General features: G+C 43.8%; 1 protein-coding gene across 2 annotated transcripts in view; it reads right to left on the bottom strand.

The window, feature by feature from the left end:
* atg5 (ATG5 autophagy related 5 homolog (S. cerevisiae)) overlaps positions 1-21,667 on the bottom strand; it is a 251,269-nt gene that overhangs the window by 175,333 nt on the left and 54,269 nt on the right. For both annotated transcript variants that reach the window (XM_038799246.1, XM_038799247.1), the window contains exon 4: positions 15,592-15,670. In XM_038799246.1, the coding sequence (XP_038655174.1) occupies positions 15,592-15,670 (79 nt within the window). The remainder of the gene's footprint in view (positions 1-15,591; positions 15,671-21,667) is intronic.

Here is a 21,667-nt window from a genome sequence, read left to right as displayed (position 1 = left end):
TACCCAAGACCGCAGGAAACTACAAAAGGTCGTGAATGTAGCCCAGTCCATCACACAAACCAGCCTCCCATATAGGGGCTGGTTTAGCACAGGGCTATAGAGCTGGCTTTTAAAGTAGACCAAGGCAGGCCAGCATCACGGTTCAATTCCTGTACCAGCCTCCCCGAACAGGCGCCGGGATGTGGCAACTAGGGGCTTTTCACAGTAACTTCATTTGAAGCCTACTTGTGACAATAAGCAACTTTCATTTAATTGACTCTATCTATAATTCCCGCTGCCTCAGAAAGGCAGCCAGCATAATTAAGGACCCCACGCACCCCGGACTCTCTTCCACCTTCTTCCGTCAGGAAAAAAATGCCAAAATTTGAGCTCACGTACCATCCAACCCAGGACAGCTTCTTCCCTGCTGCCATCAGACTTTTGAATGGACCTACCTCGTATTAAGTTGATCTTTTCTCTACACCTTGCTATAACTGTAACATATTCTGCAGTCTCTCCTTCCTTCCCAATGTACGGTATGCATTTTTTGTGCAGCATGCAAGAAACAATACTTTTCACTGTATACCAATACATGTGACAATAAGAAATCAAATCAAATCAAAACCAAAACAAATTGGGAGCCATTTCCTTCATTCTCCACACCAGGACATCCCTCATGCAGTTTGTCAAGGACTTTGTTACGCAAGCACGATGGAATAATCATTCTGATTCCCAATAATAAAACTCCACTCTGGATTATGAACTTAAGTCTTCTTGTGGTATAGGGCTTTTACGCTACAAGTCTGTCATCGTTGCTTTTGGGACCATGTCCATCACCTTCCCCATCATTGGATCGGTTCTGGTGCATCTCTGAACTCGAGATGAAGTCACGGGTACATAATCCATGAGTGAGAATTACGGGATGCAGATGAAATGTTCTTCAATTTCTTGCTCAACTTGTAGCGGCAAATCTTACAAAGCAACAGCATTTGCATGTTGCTCCGATTTATGATATTGGATATCGTACATGTGTGCTGATAATATCAAGTATGAAGTCTTCCAACACCAGGTTAAAGTCCAACAGGTTTGTTTCGAATCACTAGCGTTCGGAGCACAGCTCCTTCCTCAGGTGAAACTGCTGGACTTTAACCTGGTGTTTTAAGACTTCTTACTGTGCTCACCGCAGTCCAATGCCGGCATCTCCACATCATGGATAATATCAAAGGCCATCTTTGTAACCTACTAACTGTTAAAGGAGGAATACCTTTATATGGCACAAATATTGCCATCAAGGTTCAATGATCCGTCAAAAGAGTAAAATGACATCCATAAAAGGGAGTGGTGGAACCTTCTTACCCCAAAATGATGCTCAAAACCTCTTATTCTGGCTGAGTGTAGGTTCATTCTGCATTAGTAAGAGTTCATTAAGCACATGTTGTTCCTCTCCTGAAGGCATAATGTGCAAAACAACTGCACCAATCTCATAGGGAGACATTTCTCAAACAAGTTGTAGCTTCAGGTTGGGATTATAATGAATCACACCTGACTTCTTTAAAGCATCTTTTGCCTCGCTGCATACACATTCATATTTTCTCACCAGTGCCATACTCGTTTGGCACAAAGTATGAAGGCTTCAATCACGTTGTTAAATTCGAAACAAATTTACCATAACAATTGATCAGTCCAAAAAACCTCAGTTGTGTCACATTTTGAGGACATGGTGGTTCAAAGATTGCTGTCATCTTTTTCGGCTCCTTGTGTAAGCCATCTTTACCGATGATGTGACACAGGTAATTTATGGATGGCTTGAAAAAAATTGCACTTTTCCTTTTTAACTGAGAGATTAGATGTTTCAGAGTTGCTTCCAAGTGTTCTTGTTCACGTGAACCGTTGATGAGAATATCATCTAACTAACACTGCACCCCATTTAGTCCGCTCAGAATTTGATCCATGGACCTATGAAAAAGAGGAGGAACAGATGTTATTCAAAAAGGAAGTCTTCTGTAACGAGATAGACCTTTGTGCATCACGATAGCGAGCAGTGTGATTTTGAAGCCACATTCATTTGTAAATATGCCTGTGATAGGTCAATTGTACTGAATTTCAGCCCTCCAGAAAGTCCAGCAAACAAGTCTTCAGTGAACAGTAGGGGATTGTGATCTGCACACAATACCGATGGTTGTTTTAAAGCCTCCACATATATTCACTGAGCCATCATGTTTCAATACAGGAACTATTGGTTTTGTCACTTGTAGCAACTGGTGCAATGACTCCGATTTGGAATTGCATTTCTAGTTCTTCTTCGACTTTTGGCGTATGATACGGTTCCAGCTGTGAGACATTTTGGTGTACTGTTTGGCTTCATTTTTTGTTGCACTTCAACTCCAGTCATTGAGCCCAGTAAATCTTTTAACACCTTTTCATACATCACCAAAATTGTTGTACGTCATTCTTTGCATCCAATACTCCCCAGCAGAGTTTAATTTTTTCCAGCAATGCTCCTCCAACTAAAGCAGGAACATTTACATGGCCAACATGAAGAGGCTACTCCATTTGTCCATTTACTTCTACTTTTACCATAATGTATCTTTTTAATGATATTACCTGTTCCTTGTACATCCTTAGGATAACATTTGATGGTTTTAAAGGCAGATGCTTCAACTTATGATTATAAATTGTCTCAAGTATTAATTATGCAGCTGCACCCATATCCACTTCCATTTTGATTTGGTTTCCATCAAGTTTGAGAATACCCAGAAATGTTGTTGATTGACCCGCACCAATAAGATACTGAGTTTCAGCTCCTGAAGGTGTTCCGGCACATCATCTCCTGAGTGGTCTTGAACTTCGTCTTCTGGCTTATAGACCCAACTAGTCTGCTTGAATGTATTCTTTTTTCTTGCACATCTTTGGTATTGGTCCCCACCTGGAACCATTTGTTTGAGCCAGTGAAATCGGATGGTACATTCGGGGGGGTGGTGAGGCAAAGGGCTGGTGAAGATGAAAGACTTGTTCCTAGAGGGGCAGTTCACGAGTTGAAGGAGAGAGCTGGGCTTGGGGGGGCGTCCGATATGTTCTGGTATTTTCAGGTGCGGGACTTTGTCTGGCGGACATTTCGGTGGTGCCACCGTCTACCCTATTAGAAAGGATACTCTCAAGTGCGGGGTCGGTGGAGGGCAGCACGCCTGGGCGAATCATGGGGCAAGAGCAGGTTTCAATGGAAGAAGTGAAGGCCATTCTGGAGAAGGAGATATGGAACGAGTCCCTCCTTAGGGTGAATGCTACATCATCCTGCACGAGTTTGATACAACTCAAGGGGGTGTTTAGGGCGCATCTCACCAGGGTTAGGATGAGTTGATTTTTTGAGGAGGTCGAGGATATGTGTGAGCGGTGCTCAGGAGGGCTTACTCACCAGACGTACACGTTCTGGCCCTGTCCCAAGCTGGTGGTTTTTTGGCGGCCTTTTTTCAGCACCACATCGGCAATCCTGGAGGTTGATTTAATACCCTGTCCGTTAGTTGCTGTATTTGGGGTGTCAGACCAGCCGGCATTGAGGAGGTGAATGGGGGCAGATGCGTTGACATTCATAGAACATAGAACATAGAACACTACAGCGCAGTACGGGCCCTTCGGCCCTCGATGTTGCGCCGACCTGTGAAACCATCTGAAGCCTATCTGACCTATACTATTCTATTTTCATCCATATGTCTATCCAGTGACCACTTAAATGCCCTTAAAGTTGGCGAGTCCACTACTGTTGCAGGCAGGGCGTTCCACACCCCTCCTACTCTCTGAGTAAAGAAACTGCCTCTGACATCTGTTCTATATCTATCACCCCTCAATTTAAAGCTATGTCCCCTCGTGTTGGTCATCACCATCCGAGGAAAAAGACTCTCACTGTCCACCCTATCTAACCCTCTGACTATCTTATATGTCTCTATTAAGTCACCTCTCAGCCTTCTCCTCTCTAACGAAAACAACCTCAAGTCCCTGAGCCTTTCCTCGTAAGACCTTCCCTCCATACCAGGCAACATCCTAGTAAATCTCCTCTGAACCCTTTCCAAAGCTTCCACATCCTTCCTATAATGTGGTGACCAGAACTGCACGCAGTACTCCAGGTGCGGCCGCACCAGAGTTATGTACAGCTGCAGCATGACCTTGTGGTTCCGAAACTCAATCCCCCTGCTTATAAAGGCTAGCACGCCATATGCCTTCTTAACAGCCCTATTAACCTGGGTGGCAACTTTCAGGGATTTATGTACCTGGATGCCGAGATCTCTCTGTTCATCTACACTACCAAGAATCTTGCCATTAGCCCAGTACTCTGCATTCCTGTTACTCCTTCCAAAGTGAACCACCTCACACTTTTCCGCATTAACCTCCGCATTAAATCTGCCACCTCTCAGCCCAGCTCTGCAGCTTATCTATGTCCCTCTGTGTCCTGTAACATCCTTCAGCACTATCCACAACTCCACCGACCTTCGTGTCATCTGCAAATTTACTAACCCATCCTTCTACACCCTCTTCCAGGTCATTTATAAAAATGACAAACAGCAGTGGCCCCAAAACAGATCCTTGCGGTACACCACTAGTAACTGAACTCCAGGATGAACATTTGCCATCAACCACCACCCTCTGTCTTCTTTCAGCTAGCCAATTACTGATCCAAACCGCTAAATCACCTTCAATTCCATACTTCCTTATTTTCTGCAATAGCCTACCGTGGGGAACCTTATCAAACGCCTTACTGAAATCCATATACACATCAACAGCTTTACCCTGATCCACCTGTTTGGTCACCTTCTCAAAAAACTCATAAGGTTTGTGAGGCATGACCTACCCTTCACAAAACCGTGTTGAGTATCGCTAATCAACTTGTTCTTTTCAAGATGATTATCAACCCTATCTCTTATAACCTTTTCCAACATCTTACCCACAACCGAAGTAAGGCTCACAGGTCTATAATTACCAGGGTTGTCTCTACTCCCCTTCTTCAACAAGGGGACAACATTTGCTATCCTCCAGTCTTCCAGCACTATTCCTGTCGACAAAGACGACATAAAGATCAAGGACAAAGGCTCTGCAATCTCCTCCCTGGCTTCCCAGAGAATCCTAGGATAAATCCCATCTGGCCCAGGGGACTTATCTATTTTGACATTTTCTAAAATTGCTAACACCTCCTCCTTTTGAACCTCAATTCCATCTAGCCTGGTCGACTGAACCTGAGTGTTCTCCTCGACAACATTGTCTTTCTCCAGTGTAAACACTGACGATAAATATCCATTTAACGCTTCCCCTATCTCCTCTGATTCCACACACAACTTTCCACTACTATCCTTGGTTGGCCCTAATCTTACTCTAGTCATTCTTTTGTTCCTGATATACCTATAGAAAGCCTTAGGGTTTTCCTTGATCCTATCCGCCAACGACTTTTCGTGTCCTCTCCTCGCTCTTCTTAACTCTCCCTTTAGGTCCTTCCTGGCTAACTTGTAACTCTCAAGTGCCCTAACTGAGCCTTCATGTCTCATCCTAACATAAGCCTTCTTCTTCCTCTTGACAAGTGCTTCAACTTCCTTAGTAAACCACGGTTCCCTTGCTCGACAACTTCCTCCCTGCCTGACAGGTACATACTTATCAAGGACACGCAGTAGCTGTTCCTTGAAAAAGCTCCACATTTCGATTGTACCCATCCCCTGCAGTTTCCTTCCCCATCCTATACATCCTAAATCTTGCCGAATAGCATCATAATTGCCTTTCCCCCAGCTATAATTCTTGCCTTGCGGTATATACCTATCCCTGCCCATTGCTAAAGTAAACATAACCGAGTTGTGATCACTAACACCAAAGTGCTCACCTACATCTAAATCTAACACCTGGCCGGGTTCATTACCCAGTACCAAATCCATTGTGGCCTCGCCCCTTGTTGGCCTGTCTACATACTGTGTCAGAAAACCCTCCTGCACACACTGCACAAAAACTGACCCATCTATAGTACTCGAACTATAGTATTTCCAGTCAATATTTGGAAAGTTAAAGTCCCCCATAACAACTACCCTGTTACTCTCGCTCCTGTCAAGAATCATCTTTGCATCAATTCGCATCATTGATGGCCCAGAGACGGATATTGTTCAGCTGGATATAGGTGACGCCTCACAGCGCCACAGCATGGCTGGGTGATTTAATAGAATTCCTGTACCTCAAGGAGGTTAAGTTTGCGATGAGGGGGTCACTCGATGGGTTCTTTGGAGATGGTGGTCGTTTATTTTGCACTTTAAACAGCTGGTCATCACTGTTCATGGGGAAGAGGGGGGATTGATTGCTTGTTGGTGTTCTTTGGGTTATATTTCTGTTTTTGGGGTTCATGTTAGTGTTGTTGCTTGTAATTTTTGACGTGCATGGTATCATGTTGTGTTGCAAATTTTTGATATAAATGTTAAAATTTCAATTAAATTATTTTTGTAAAAATCTTTGGTATTGGTGAAGTTCTGAGCCCAACATGCATTAGCAATATGGCCCTTTTTGATTTGATTTTGTGATTTTGTTTATTGTCACATGTACCAGGGTACAGTGAAAAGTATGCAGCTCAACAGTGCATGAAAAGAAAAGAAAATTTAAAAAAAAACATTTTTCAGCATTCCCCCGCTGAGTGTCAAACCTGTGTACCTGGGTGACATGGTTGTCCCCTTGCCGCCTTGTTTCTGATGGTCTCCATTTTGTGAATCTTCACTCCAGCCCTATCAGTGAAGCCTCTTTTGTTGCTAGCTCCACTGACGTGGCAACTTCCGCAGCAACTTTGAGAATTAAATCGCTTGCAATAAGCAGTTTCCTCTGACCAGGTTCACTGCAGAGTCCACATACCAGCCTAGCACAAAGGGCGTCATCTAGTGTTGCACCAAACTCAAGTGTTAAAGTCGTTACAAATTGTAAAATTCTTTCACCTTCTTCCTGACAATATCACTAGAGATTACGTCAGGCATTTTCAAAGTGTCGTGAGGGTCGCAGAGCCAACTATCCAGATCATGGGAATTCACGCGCAACAGCCGGCATTTAACAATTCCAGTTGCTCGCGGCTTTATAAATGGTGACCGTGACCAGTTAATAAAAAAGCGGGAGCACTGTGCATGCGTACCCATTCATCAGTGCGCATGCGGCGTGGGAGTGTTGGGACCTGAACCGGGGTCAAAGTGCGATCGCGGCATGCCGGCGGCTGACTGCGTGGTGATCACTGATGATGAACAAGTCTATGACCTTGATCTGTTTTGCATCCCTAAACATTACTTAAACGATCTGAAGAGAGTATACATTCCTCACGGTTTAATCATGGACAGAACTGAACGTTTGGCAAAGGATATAATGAAAGCAATGAGAAATCATCACATCGTGGCCCTCTGTGTACTGAAGGGTGGGTATACATTTTTTTGCTGATCTTTTAGACTATATTAAAGCATTGAATCGAAACAGTGACCAGTCAATCCCAATGACGGTGGACTTCATCCGCTTGAAGAGTTACTGTAATGATCAGTCAATAGGGGAGCAACTCAGAGTTTACGAAATGAAGTACGAAATCCACGCTTTCCTCCTCGAGAAATTGTCCTCTCTGGCTGATTCATTTGGTGATGAAACTTGGATAAATTCTAAATGATCTGAACCTCAAATTGCAAGGGAAGGATGATGATTGCTTTCGACACTGTCAATAAATCGCAGCTTTCCAAAACTCATTGAAAGTTTGGCAATTGCAAGTGTAAAGCCAGAATTACTACATGTTCCCCACACTCCTATGACACAGAGAAAAAAAATTGCATTAGTAAGGAAACTGTAAATAGACTGGCAAGCCTGACTCCAAATGAAGCTGACTGAACTTCTGCGCATCAACTTTGACAGCACATTAAAAACACGACGCAAGTCAATGAAACTGTCAGCATTCTGGAGTAGTGTGTCCTCGGAGTATCCGGAGCGGAGTAAAACAAGCATCGTGTTGCTTTTGTCCTACGTAATGACCTCCATGTGCGAGGTTCGATGTTCCTTCACCACAAAGGTGAAGATGGCACAAAGGACTCGGCTGAATTCTGCAACTGATATATGCATAGCCCTCTCCTCCTGTGAACCTGATTGGAGTGAGATCGTGAGGACCAAGCAGGTTCTCCACTTGCATTAAAGGTAAGAGGAAATGGTGGTCCGCGTGGGCCACGAAGGTCGGCTGGCGTGGGCCACAAAGGTCGGCCAGTTTACAGACATTTCCAGATGACACTACATAATAAATTGAGGGCATGGTGGACCCAGAAGAACAGACCCCATTCTAACACCTATTAACATACTTACAAATGTTCCAATAATCACCATGCTATTCAAGTGTGCAGAGGAAGTAGCTCTGACAGGTTTCAAGGGGTCATGACTTGAAAGATAAAGGGTACTTTGAACCAAGCCATGGCAGCTAATAGTGAATATTGCAAAAGTGGGACTTGAGCCCAATGTGCTGGAAATAGTGGCTAGTTCCACCTAATTATGCCAACACTCCATGAAAATACCACATTTTCCTGGATTGTCTGAAGGCACCATGTGACCCAAAGGCAATATTGTCAGAGTGAATCTAGTTTCCACCTCACGAGGTAGTAAAGATCAAGAGCAGAAATGCTCTCCTAATAAACTCGCATACTCAACTTATTGTAGCTAATGCACTAGCATTGTGCAGCTCAATATCAGCTCTCTATTGCTCAGCTGATACAGTGCTCATGTGGTTAAACTTCTCCAACACAAAACCAGCTGATGCATGATTAAATTAAAAATAACGAGAACAGGGATTGTAAGATCAACAAACACCAAATGGCTGACAGCCCTTTCAAAAATGGCCCGAGTGTCATGTTGTAAACAACTCAACAGTTTTAAATATGGGAGGGCAAGGTGTGCAACAAAGTTTTACTTTGGACAATTAGAACTACAAATGTCAAGGGCAGCACGGTGGCCTAGTGGTTAGCACAACCGCCTCACGGCGCTGAGGTCCCAGGTTCTATCCCGGCTCTGGGTCACTGTCCGTGTGGAGTTTGCACATTCTCCCCGTGTCTGCGTGGGTTTCGCCCCCACAACCCAAAAATGTGCAGAGTAGGTGGATTGGCCACACTAAATTGCCCCTTAATTGGAAAAAATAATTGGCTAATCTAAATTTTAAAAAAAAAACTACAAATGTCAACAGTGAAGACAGCCAAGAGGTTCAGTATACCTCTGATGCAAGCAGGAACAGCAAGCAGTTAGGAAGACAAATAGTGTGGTGGCCTTCACTGCAAGATTACTTGAGGGCAGGAGCAAAGATTTCTTACTGAAGGGCCTTGGTGAGACCACACCTGGAGTATTCTGTGAGGGTGGGGAGGCATCGGGGACCTGCAGGTCCTGGGGTGAAAGCCATAACTGATTGTGTGTCCCTCACCCTCTACAATTGCTCACACATTGTGGATGATATTGTGGACTCCGCAGAAGCTCCCTTACGATGGCATTGGCAGTTCAATCGGCCAGGCATTGGAGAAGGCAGTGGTATCGACAGAGGCTCATGGTGGCAGCCCATGTGATAGGGCCCGCCTCACACCCGACCGCCCATCAAGCCAGGAAGGGACCCAGAGAGGGAGGCCAGCGACAGCCCAAGTATTCAGGAGTTGCTGGTCTTTCGAACACATGTCAGACGACAGCATGTGCCGCAGGAGACTCCGCCTCAACATGGAGATGGTGAGGCAGCTGTGGCATTTCCTGCGGACTTGGCACCTCATGCTGTAAAGGTCACTGCAGCCCTGAACATTTACACCTCAGGAACATTCCAGGGCTCGAGAGGGTACGTGAGGCATTTCCAAACCAACAAGTGCATCTGTGAAGTCATGGATCCGTGTTTGCACAGGCAGCCAACGACATAAACTTTGACATGGAGTGCCCATTGGGGCGGCACAGTAGCACAGTGGTTAGCTCTCTTACCTCTTACTCTTGGGTTCGATTCCCGACTTGGGTCACTGTCTGTGCAGAGTCTGCATGTTCTCCCAGTGTCTGCATGGGTTTCCTCCAGGTCCTCCGGTTTTCTCCCACAGTCCAAAGATGTGCGGGTTATGTGGATTGGTCACACTAAATTGCCCCATAGTGTCCAAAGTTTAGGTGGGGTTGCTGGGTTACGGGCATAGGGTGGAGGTGTGGGCTTAGGTAGGGTGCTCTTTCAGAGGCCGGTGTAGACTCGATGGGCCAAATGGCCTCCTTCTGCACTGTAAATTCTATGATTCTATGGACCAAGGACAACAAGATGCCTGGGCAGCAGGATTTTCCGCCACCACCTGGGTGCCCCAGGGCCAAGGGGTGATGGCGCGCACCGGGCAATCCGGGAGCGCCCTTCATTAACAGGAAGGATTCCAGTCCCTGAACGTCCAACTTGTGTGCAACCACCACCTGACGATCATGCACACGTGTGCACGCTTGTCCTTAGTGTCCAAAATTGCCCTTAGTGTTGGGTGGGGTTACTGGGTTATGGGGATAGGGTGGAGGTGTTGACCTTGGGTAGGGTGCTCTTTCCAAGAGCCGGTGCAGACTCGATGGGCCGAATGGCCTCCTTCTGCACTGTAAATTCTATGAAATTGGGTGTTCAGTTACTCAGTGAAGGCGGCATGGTGGCGCAGTGGTTCGCACTGCTGTCTCACGGTGCAGAGGACCCGGGTTTGATCAGGGCCCCAGGTCACTGTCCGTGTGGAGTTTTCACACTTTTTCTGTGTTGCGTGGGTTTCACCCCACAACCAAAGATGTGCTGGTTAGGTGGATTGGTCACGCTAAATTGCCCCTTAAAAGGGAAAAAAAATAATTGGCTACACTAAATCTATTTTAAAAAAACATTCACAAAGTACTAACTCCAATCCAATCACTACCTTATATAAATTTATCATTACTTCCTTGCTCTTGCCCCGCTTACAAAATCCAATAGTGGCTTATTTTCCAAAAAAAAACCTTTATCTACTTGCACGTCTCAAAAACAACACTGCAGCTCCCAATCTCAAACACTATGCATAACTAAATACAATAGTTAGGGGTTTCTGTGCAATTTAAAACTTATATTTATAGATCACCTCAAACATAAACAAACGTCACAGTGTTTCATGACAATCAGATTTGAAAAAACAGCTTTGAGCCTATGTAGCAGGGGTCAGGTGGGGTCAGGCTACCCAGTTCTGGTCACCACACTTTAGGAAAGATGTGAGGGTACTTGAAAGGGCGCAGAGGAAATTTACTAAAATGGTTCTGGGAATGGGAGAAATTAGTTACGAGGTTGGATTTGAAAATCTGGCGTTGTTCTTCTTGGAGCAAAGGATGTGGTGGGGGAAGTTTTGATAGAAGTGAATGAGATTATGACAGGTTTGGAAAAGGAGGGCAAGAAAAAAATGTTCCCACTGGATGATAGCACAAGGGCTATAGGACACAGGTTTACGGTTTTGGAAAGGTGACACAGAGGGAACGTGAAAAAGAACCTTTTTTGTTGAAACAAAGTGAATGCTAATGATCTGGAACTCACTGCTCAAAAGGGTGGAGGAAGTAGAAACAATCAATGATTTCAAAAGAAAATTGGATGGATACGTGAAGGAAATAGACTTGCAGGGCCACAGGAATCGAGCAGTGGTGTGGAACTGACTGGAACGCTCCAAAGACCGCTGGTAAAGTCTCAATGGGCCACGTGGTGTCCTTCTGTAAAATAAAAGCCTTATGCTGCCTGTTTGGCCTGCTGAACATTACCAGTATTTACATGACAAAACATTTAATTTACAATGTTTAATCATTATAGCTGATGCCCATTTTTATTGAGCATTTTGGCACTAATACTGCACAACAATGTAATGCAATAATGTTTCCAAGTTTTTTTCTTCCTCGACAGCCTCCTCTTTTCTAATCGTTTAGGGTCTCAGCCATGTATCACCAATTCTGGCAACTTGTTTTTCAATCAGACGTTCAAAACTCCATTGCTTTGGCCATTGCAAATTTTGTCTAACCAAGGGGACCTTGATGTAGAAATCTGTGAAAGCCCAATTTAACGGTGTAAATTACAAGAGAACAAGCCATGGACTTGGTTGACAGACAAGAAACCTGCTAGAGAAAATGGCTATTGTTTGTATTAGAGAAGTGTTGAAAGTGCACATCAGGAACAAGTTAGATAAACAGGAGTAGTGTACAAGATTAAATTAATGATGAAATTGTACAAACAATGATTCAGCCACATTTAAAGTAAAGCTCGGATCACTTCATTTCAGATAGGAAATTAAAGCCACAGAGACCATGCAATGCACTTTCATAAGACCATAAAATATAAGAGCAGAATTAGGCCATTCGGCCTATCAGGTCTGCTCCGTCACTCAATTATGACTGATATGTTTCTTATCCCCATTCTCCTGTCTTCTCGCTATAACCCCTGATCCCCTTATTAATCAAGAACCTATCTATCTGTCTAAGACACTCAGTGATTTGGCAAAGAGTTCCACAGATTCTCCACCCCCTGGCTGAAGAAATCCCTCCTCATCTCAATTTTAAAGGATCGTCCTTTAGTCTGAGATTGTGTCCTCTGGTTTTAGTTTCTCCTTCAAATGGAAACATCCTTTCCATGTCCACTCCATACACGTCTTGCAGTATCCTGTAAGTTTCAATAAGATCCTCCCCATATCCTTCTAAACTCCAATGAGTACAGGTCCGGAGTCCTCAACCGTTACTCATATGACGACAAATTTCCTGTCAGATGGATCAAAAACCATCCCAAATGCTTTAAAAAAAAATCACAAATTTTTCTTTTAAATGCACATCTATTACTGCCATCTCCATCACAATTCTAAGGTTGTACAGTTTTAAACACAACTAATGGTTTGCAGTTGCTATAAATGGAGCAATTCGCTTGTAGCAAGATAGTTATCAAGCAGAATTGTACATGGTATTTTACTGCCTTTAGGAATATTCATGCCACACTTACTAACCAATTGCACTATATTTAACTAGAAATTAATTTGATTTGCCTAGTGTATTACACAACAACAAACTGGGAGCAGTTAGATGGATGATTACGATCTTTTCCAGCCCTGTGCATCGTTATGTCTAAACATAATTGGTGGCAACACAGAGATTGAAACAGTGTCACATAAACCAAAAATTGTATTCAATTTGGCAAACAGCAACATTTTGCACTGTACCCAACACAGCACTATAATTAAATTTAGGCTCCCAAAGGCTACTTCAATAAAATCCAGTTAGTTAAATTTCCCTTTACTCCAGCTGTCAAATTTTATCATTAATCATCTCAGCAATGTTAGACCCAGCTTGGTCGTAACCGTCACGATTCCATTACAGATCTAGAAACAGTAATTTGAATATATGCAGCTCTTGAAAATTTTAAAAAAATGTTGCAAGAATTCACAGAAATGTACGGCTGATAAACATCGAGCCAGAGGAGGAAATATCAGCATGTATGTCCAAAAACCTTGGCAGAAAGAGATGGGTTTTAAAGAGGATCTCAAAGAAAGAAAGTGGAAAAGGGCGAAAGCTAGCATGAGAACGTAGGGAGGTGATTCCAGTGTTGGTCCAGGGTGACTGAATGTAATCAATCAGAACCATTTCCAGCTCTAGTAAAAGGATACCTACCCAAAAGGTTAACTGTTTTTCCCTGACCACAGATATATTTTCATTCGTTCATGGGATGTGGAAAGAAAGTGGAAAAGGGCGAAAGCTAGCATGAGAACGTAGGGAGGTGATTCCAGTGTTGGACAGGGTGACTGAATGTAGTCAATCAGAACCATTTCCAGCTCTAGTAAAAGGATACCTACCCAAAACCCACCTACCTAACCCAAAAGCTAGGCCAGTTTTTATTACCCATCCCTAATTGCCCTTGAACTGAGTGGCCTGCAAGGCCATTTTAGAGACTATTTAAGAGTTAACCACACTGCTGTGGTTCTGGAGTCACATGTAGGCCAGACCTGCTAACTATTTCCAGTGTTTTGTGTTATTTCATACAAGCATACGAATTAGTGGCTGCTTGGCCCCTCGAGCCCGCTCCGCCATTCAATAAGGTCATGACTGATCTGACTGTAACCTCAACCCCACATTCCTGCCTACCCCCAATAACTTTTCAGTTCCTTGTTAATCAAGAAAACTAAAGCATTAACAGGGAGGAAAAAGAATGTGTGTGAAGACTGACTGAGGACGCAAAGTTTAATGGGAAAGGTGAAAGTATTGTACGAATGCAGGAAGCTTTTTAAAATTTAATTCATGGTATATGGCCAAGCCAGCACTTATTATCCATCCCCAACTCCCTTCTAAATGAATGACTTGCGAAACTATTAGAGAGGATATTTTAAAAGTCACCCACATTGCTGTGGATATGGAGTCACATTTAGGCCAGTTCAGAAAAGAATGGTAGATTTCCTTCCCTTGAGGACATTAATGAACCATTTGACAATGGTTTAACCCCTCGGAGGCAGGAAAAAGGCACATTTAGTATTAATTTTTGCCAACAAAACTTCATGGTGGAATGGTTGGTGGCATTCCCCACACCCAAACCATGCAATTTGACAAGTTGCTCTGAATGCTGTTAATCTAAAAAAAAACCTTCCTTCCAATATTTTATTCGTATATTGCAGTTCACCTGTTTTTGACTTTTTTTGCATAAAATTTGACTGGGCCACAATTTTTTGTTTCAAGATGCAACATATGAAAACAAGTTCAGATTAGTGTGCCAAACAGAAGAGCCACTTTACATTTCATTTCAAGTCAATGATGTAAATTTCTGGCAGTTTTTCTTAAATTGCTGACTTTTTCAACTGAAACATTTCAGGCTGCTGCAACTTTGTATGCAAGAGGGCAGCATGGTGTCACAGTGGGTTATCCCTGCTGCCTCATGGCACCAAGGTCCCAGGTTCGATCCCGGCCCTGGGTCACTGTCCATGTGGAGTTTGTACATTCTCCTCCTGTTTGCATGTGTTTCGCCCCCACAGCCCAAAGATGTGCAGGTTAGGTGGATTGGCCACACTAAATTGCCCCTTAATTGGAAAAAATTAATTGGGTATTCTAAATTTATAAAACTTTGTACGCAAGAGGTCAATTTTTGAAATAATTTCCAAAATCACTTTTCTGGCTAAAAATTTGCATTCCATTTGCTGCAGTGAGACATTGATGGAAGAGTCCTTTTGCACTTTATTCTTGAATCCAATCCATGTTAGCCAAAATGCACTTCAGTTGAGCCCCATTGAGTCTGCTCTGCAATTCAATGAGATCATGACTGATCTGAAATAAGATTGCTCAACTCTATTTTCCCACCTTATCCCGATAATGCTTGATTCCTTGCCTGATTAAAAATCTGTCTTTCGCAGTCTTGAGCATACCTAATGACCCAGCCTCCGCAGCCTTCTTAGATTCACTACCATCTGGGAGAAGAAATTCCTCCTCATCTCTCTCTTTAAATGGGCAACCCCTTAGTCTGAGATGATGCCCTCTGATCTTAGACTCTCACATAAGGGGAAACAACCCCTCAGCATCAGAAAGGAAGAACGGAGACTTTGTTAACAAGGATTTAGAACACTGACTTTACATCAAACAGCAATTTTAACCTCTACAGCAGTTAAAGTACAAAATTACCTTGAAATGTACAATAATATTCCACGGTAGTGCAGTGTTTGATGCATGAAGGTCAAAAAGTAAACCAATTGGATAATGCCTAAAGAAAAACAAAAGAAAACAAGATTGGTAATTGAAAGATATATCTCATGGCCCTCTTTATTAAAAACATATTTGTTACCCTATTCGGTTAAATAGGTAAGTGAACTATCCACATTAATTTTTATGATGTGGAGATGCCGGCGTTGGACTGGGGTGAGCACAGTAAGAAGTCTTACAACACCAGGTTAAAGTCCAACAGGTTTGTTTCAAATCACTAGCTTTCGGAGCACTGCTCCTTTCTCAGGTGAAGGAGCAGTGCTCCGAAAGCTAGTGATTTGAAACAAACCTGTTGGACTTTAACCTGATGTTGTCAGGCTTCTTACATTAATTTTTAGTGCAAAGACCAGATGGTTTTATGAATCATTAATAGTCATCAACCTTTAATACGAGAAACTGATCAGCTTCCCATTTACAGTGATTACACACATTGTATAAGTAAGGATGTTGCAACATCTGATATAAAATGCCATACTTTTGCCTGAAACATAGGGCAATCTGTTTATTTGTCTTGAGAACCAAACAGCTATTCGTCCAATTAATCGTTTATTAGCCGCGAACTTGAGTATTGATGAAAAAAGTCTCTGACAGCATGTCTCTTTTACACAGCAATAATAAAGCAATATTTTTATTTTTTATTTTTATTTTTACCCAATTAAGAGGCAATTTATTGTGGCCCACCCACCTACCCTGCACATCATTGAGTTATGGGGGTGAGACCCACACAGACACAGTGAGAATGTGCAAACTCCACACGTGCAGTGACCTGGGGCCGGGCGAACCGTGTCCTCGGCGTCTTGAGGCACCACTGCGCCACCTGCCGCCCCTGATATTAAAGCAATATTAACTATGAGCCACCAAGCTTGGTAACACATGGTGATAGAAAGCTTGGAACTCTTCTGCAAATGTCAAATGGTATTGGATCAGTTGCTAATTTTACAAGCGAGATTGAGAGATTTTGTGTTGGTCAAAAGAATCAGTGAATATGGGGAAGAGCTGGATATGTGGAGCTAAGTCACAGAACATCCATGATCATATGAAGGGCAGCTATATGAGCTTGAGGAATAAATGGTCTATTTCTATTTTTGAGTTAGACTGAACAACAAAGCTAAAGAAAATTTGTTTGGTCAAAATAGTGCCCAGTGAGAAAATCTTCCTTGTTCTTGGTTACCAACCTGAAAAGCATGCCATAATCTCTATTTTTGCAAATTCACACCTGGATTTTCTGTTGTGACTCACATTGATCACATTTTAAACATATGATATACTTAAAACCCAATTTTGGCAATTATCTTAAAATAAATCACAATAAGAATACTATTCTATTAGTCCTCATTCATCTATCAAAATTCTGGGCATCATCATCTTTCAGTTCAGAAGGGGTGCCTGCATCTCTTCTGTTGTTAATCTATATTTCAAGAATGCAACTTGATTTTTTTTGATTTTTTTTAAAAATAATTTTTATTGAAATTTTTTACAGAAAATATAAAACATAACAAACAATGAAATGCAACAAAATAACCCATAATAACTGTAACACCCCTCAGACCATATCGACGCATGTATCACATCCCCCCACCCCCCCCCCCAACCCCAATGAACAAAAGAACTTAAAAATAAATTAAAATTAAATAAACATAGTCATTGTCTCTCCCCCCCCCCCCGCCTTTTCCCTCCCCCTTCCCCCCCCCCCTCGGGATGCTGCTGCTACTGTCCCCGTACCCTATCATTGAGCCAGAAAGTCGAGGAAAGGTTGCCACCGCCTAAAGAACCCGTACCAACCCTCTCAGGGCGAATTTGACCTTTTCTAGCTTAATGAAACCCGCCATGTCATTGATCCAGGTCTCCACGCTTGGGGGCCTCGCATCCTTCCATTGTAGCAAGATCCTTCGCCGGGCTACTAGGGACGCATAGGCCAGCACACCGGCCTCTTTCGCCTCCTGCACTCCCGGCTCCACCCCAACCCCAAAAATCGCGAGTCCCCATCCTGGCTTGACCCTGGATCCCACCACCCTCGACACTGTCCTCGCCACCCCCTTCCAGAACTCCTCCAGTGCCGGGCATGCCCAGAATATATGGGCATGGTTCGCTGGACTCCCCGAAAACCTGACACACCTGTCTTCACCCCCAAAGAACCGACTCATCCTCGTCCCAGATGAGCTGGAGTCTGAGCTTCACACACTGAGGCACATCCGGGAGGGGGAGGCTTACATGGACACTTTGTTTCAGGAGGCAGTCACACCTGTCAGAGTAAATAGTTTAAATCCTGCCAGTGGCCAGGGACAGCAGGGTGTGACTGCAAGTCAGGCAGGTAAAGGGAACCAGCAGTCAGGAACTCATGAGCCTCAGCCCTTGACCCTGTCCAACAGGTACGAGACACTTGCTCCCTGTGTGGATGGCGAACAGGGCTGCAGGAAGGATGAGTCAGCTGACCAAGGCACCATGGTTCAGCAGGCCATTCAAGGGGAGGAAGTAAATAGGCAAGTTGTAGTTGTAGGGGATTCTATTATCAGAGGGATAGATAGTATCCTTTGTGAGCAGGATCGAGGGTCCCGCATGGTATGTTGCCTGCCCGGTGCTAGGGTGCGGGACATCTCTGACCGGCTTGAAAGGATATTGGAGAGGGAGGGGAAGGATCCAGTTGTTGTGGTCCATGTCGGTACCAATAACTTAGGCAAGTCTAGGAAAGAGGACCTGTTTAGAGATTATAAAGAGTTAGGATTCAAATTAAAAAACAGGTCCTCAAGGGTCATAATCTCCGGATTACTGCCCGAGCCACGTGCAAATTGGCATAGGGAGGCAAGAATAAGGGAAGTTAACACGTGGCTGAAAGAGTGGTGTGGGAAAGAGGGGTTCCTTTTCATGGGACACTGGCATCAGTTTTGGGACAGGGGGGACCTATACCATTGGGATGGTCTCCACCTGAACCGAGCTGGGACCAGTGTTCTGGCGAAAAGAGTAAATAGGGTGGTCAATAGGACTTTAAACTAGAGATTGGGGGGGAAGGGAAAGTCAGGGAACCAAGAGGTGAAGGGATCAGTGGGAAGTGTAGCTGCTTAGGATTACAAAAAATCACGAAAAGACAGAGCTCAGGAGAGGTTACGATAGTCCCCATCTCACAAAATATGACACAGTGTATGGAAAGGCTCAGTAAACCAAGGTCCACCACACTAAGAAAACAAAAAGGGACAGTCAATAGGGAATTAAAGGTGCTATATTTAAATGCCCGCAGTGTACGGAACAAGGTAGATGAGCTTGTGGCCCAGATTGTGACTGGCAGGTATGATGTGGTAGGCATCACAGAGACGTGGTTGCAGGGGGTTCAGGACTGGCAGTTAAACATCCAGGGATTTACAACCTATCGAAAAGACAGAGAGGTGGGTAGAGGGGGCGGGGTTGCCTTGTTAATTAGAAATGATATTAAATCAATAGCACTAAACGACATAGGGTCAGACGATGTGGAGTCTGTGTGGGTAGAGTTGAGGAACCACAAAGGCAAAAAAACCATAATGGGAGTTATGTACAGGCCTCCTGACAGTGGTCAGGACCAGGGGCATAAAATGCACCACGAAATAGAAAGGGCATGTCAGAAAGGCAAGGTCACAGTGATCATGGGGGACTTCAATATGCAGGTGGACTGGGTAAATAATGTTGCCAGTGGACCCAAAGAAAGGGAATTCATTGAATGTTTACAGGATGGCTTTTTGGAACAGCTTGTGATGGAGCCCACGAGGGAACAGGCTATTCTGGACTTAGTGTTATGTAATGAGCCAGAATTGATAAAAGACCTTAAAGTAAGGGAACACTTAGGAAGCAGTGATCATAATATGGTAGAATTCAGTCTGCAATTTGAAAGAAAGAAGGTAGAATCAGATGTAAAGGTTTTACAGTTAAATAAAGGTAATTACAGGCGCATGAGGGAGGAACTGACGAAAATCGACTGGAAGCAGAGCCTAGTGGGAAAGACAGTAGAACAGCAATGGCAGGAGTTTCTGGGAGTAATTGAGGACACAGTGCAGAGGTTCATCCCAAAGAAAAGAAAGGTTATCAGAGGGAGGATTAGGCAGCCATGGCTGACAAAGGAAGTCAGGGAATGCATCAAGGCAAAAGAGAGAGCCTATAATGTGGCAAAGAGTAGTGGGAAGTCAGAAGATTGGGAAGGCTACAAAAACAAACAGAGGATAACAAAGAGAGAAATAAGGAAGGAGAGGATCAAATATGAAGGTAGGCTAGCCAGTAACATTAGGAATGATAGTAAAAGTTTCTTTAAATACATTAAAAACAAACGGGAGGCAAAAGTAGACATTGGGCCGCTCCAAAATGACGCTGGTAATCTAGTGATGGGAGACAAGGAAATAGCTGAGGAACTTAATAAGTACTTTGCGTCAGTCTTCACAGTAGAAGACATGAGTAATATCCCAACAATTCAGGAAAGTCAGGGGGCAGAGTTGAATATGGTTGCCATCACAAAGGAGAAGGTGCTAGAGAAACTAAAAGGTCTGAAAATTGATAAATCTCCGGGCCCAGATGGGCTACATCCTAGAGTTCTAAAGGAGATAGCTGAAGAAATAGTGGAGGCGTTAGTTATGATCTTTCAAAAGTCACTGGAATCAGGGAAAGTCCCAGAGGATTGGAAAATCGCTGTTGTAACCCCCCTGTTCAAGAAGGGAACAAGAAAAAAGATGGAAAATTATAGGCCAATTAGCCTAACCTCGGTTGTTGGCAAAATTCTAGAATCCATCGTTAAGGATGAGATTTCTAAATTCTTGGAAGTGCAGGGTCGGATTAGGACAAGTCAGCATGGATTTAGTAAGGGGAGGTCGTGCCTGACAAACCTGTTAGAGTTCTTTGAAGAGATAACAAATAGGTTAGACCAAGGAGAGCCAATGGATGTTATCTATCTTGACTTCCAAAAGGCCTTTGACAAGGTGCCTCACGGGAGACTGCTGAGTAAAATAAGGGCCCATGGTATTCGAGGCAAGGTACTAACATGGATTGACGATTGGCTGTCAGAAAGAAGGCAGAGAGTTGGGATAAAAGGTTCTTTTTCGGAATGGCAACCGGTGACAAGTGGTGTCCCGCAGGGTTCAGTGTTGGGGCCACAGCTGTTCTCTTTATATATTAACGATCTAGATGACGGGACTGGGGGCATTCTGGCCAAGTTTGCCGATGATACAAAGATAGGTGGAGGGGCAGGTAGTATTGAGGAGGTGGGGAGGCTGCAGAAAGATTTAGACAGTTTAGGAGAATGGTCCAAGAAGTGGCTGATGAAATTCAACGTGGGCAAGTGCGAGGTCTTGCACTTTGGAAAAAAGAATAGAGGCATGGACTATTTTCTAAACGGTGACAAAATTCATAATGCTAAAGTGCAAAGGGACTTGGGAGTCCTAGTCCAGGATTCTCTAAAGGTAAACTTGCAGGTTGAGTCCGTAATTAAGAAAGCAAATGTAATGTTGTCATTTATCTCAAGAGGCTTGGAATATAAAAGCAGGGATGTACTTCTGAGGCTTTATAAAGCACTAGTTAGGCCCCATTTAGAATACTGTGAGCAATTTTGGGCCCCATACCTCAGGAAGGACATACTGGCACTGGAGCGGGTCCAGCGGAGATTCACACGGATGATCCCAGGAATGGTAGGCCTAACATACGATGAACGTCTGAGGATCGTGAGATTATATTCATTGGAGTTTAGGAGGTTGAGGGGAGATCTAATAGAAACTTACAAGATAATGAATGGCTTGGATAGGATGGACGTGGGGAAGTTGTTTCCATTAGCAGGGGAGACTAGGACGCGGGGGCACAGCCTTAGAATAAAAGGGAGTCACTTTAGAACAGAGATGAGGAGAAATTTCTTCAGCCAGAGAGTGGTAGGTCTGTGGAATTCATTGCCACAGAGGGCGGTGGAGGCCGGGACATTGAGTGTCTTTAAGACAGAAATTGATAAATTCTTGATTTCTCGAGGAATTAAGGGCTATGGGGAGAGAGCGGGTAAATGGAG

Source organism: Scyliorhinus canicula, chromosome 6 (assembly GCF_902713615.1).
Source record: "Scyliorhinus canicula chromosome 6, sScyCan1.1, whole genome shotgun sequence".
NCBI classification, from domain to species: Eukaryota; Metazoa; Chordata; class Chondrichthyes; order Carcharhiniformes; family Scyliorhinidae; genus Scyliorhinus; species Scyliorhinus canicula.
The sequence above is the reverse complement of the archived record's forward strand: the minus strand, read 5'-3'. Positions and strand labels throughout refer to the sequence as shown.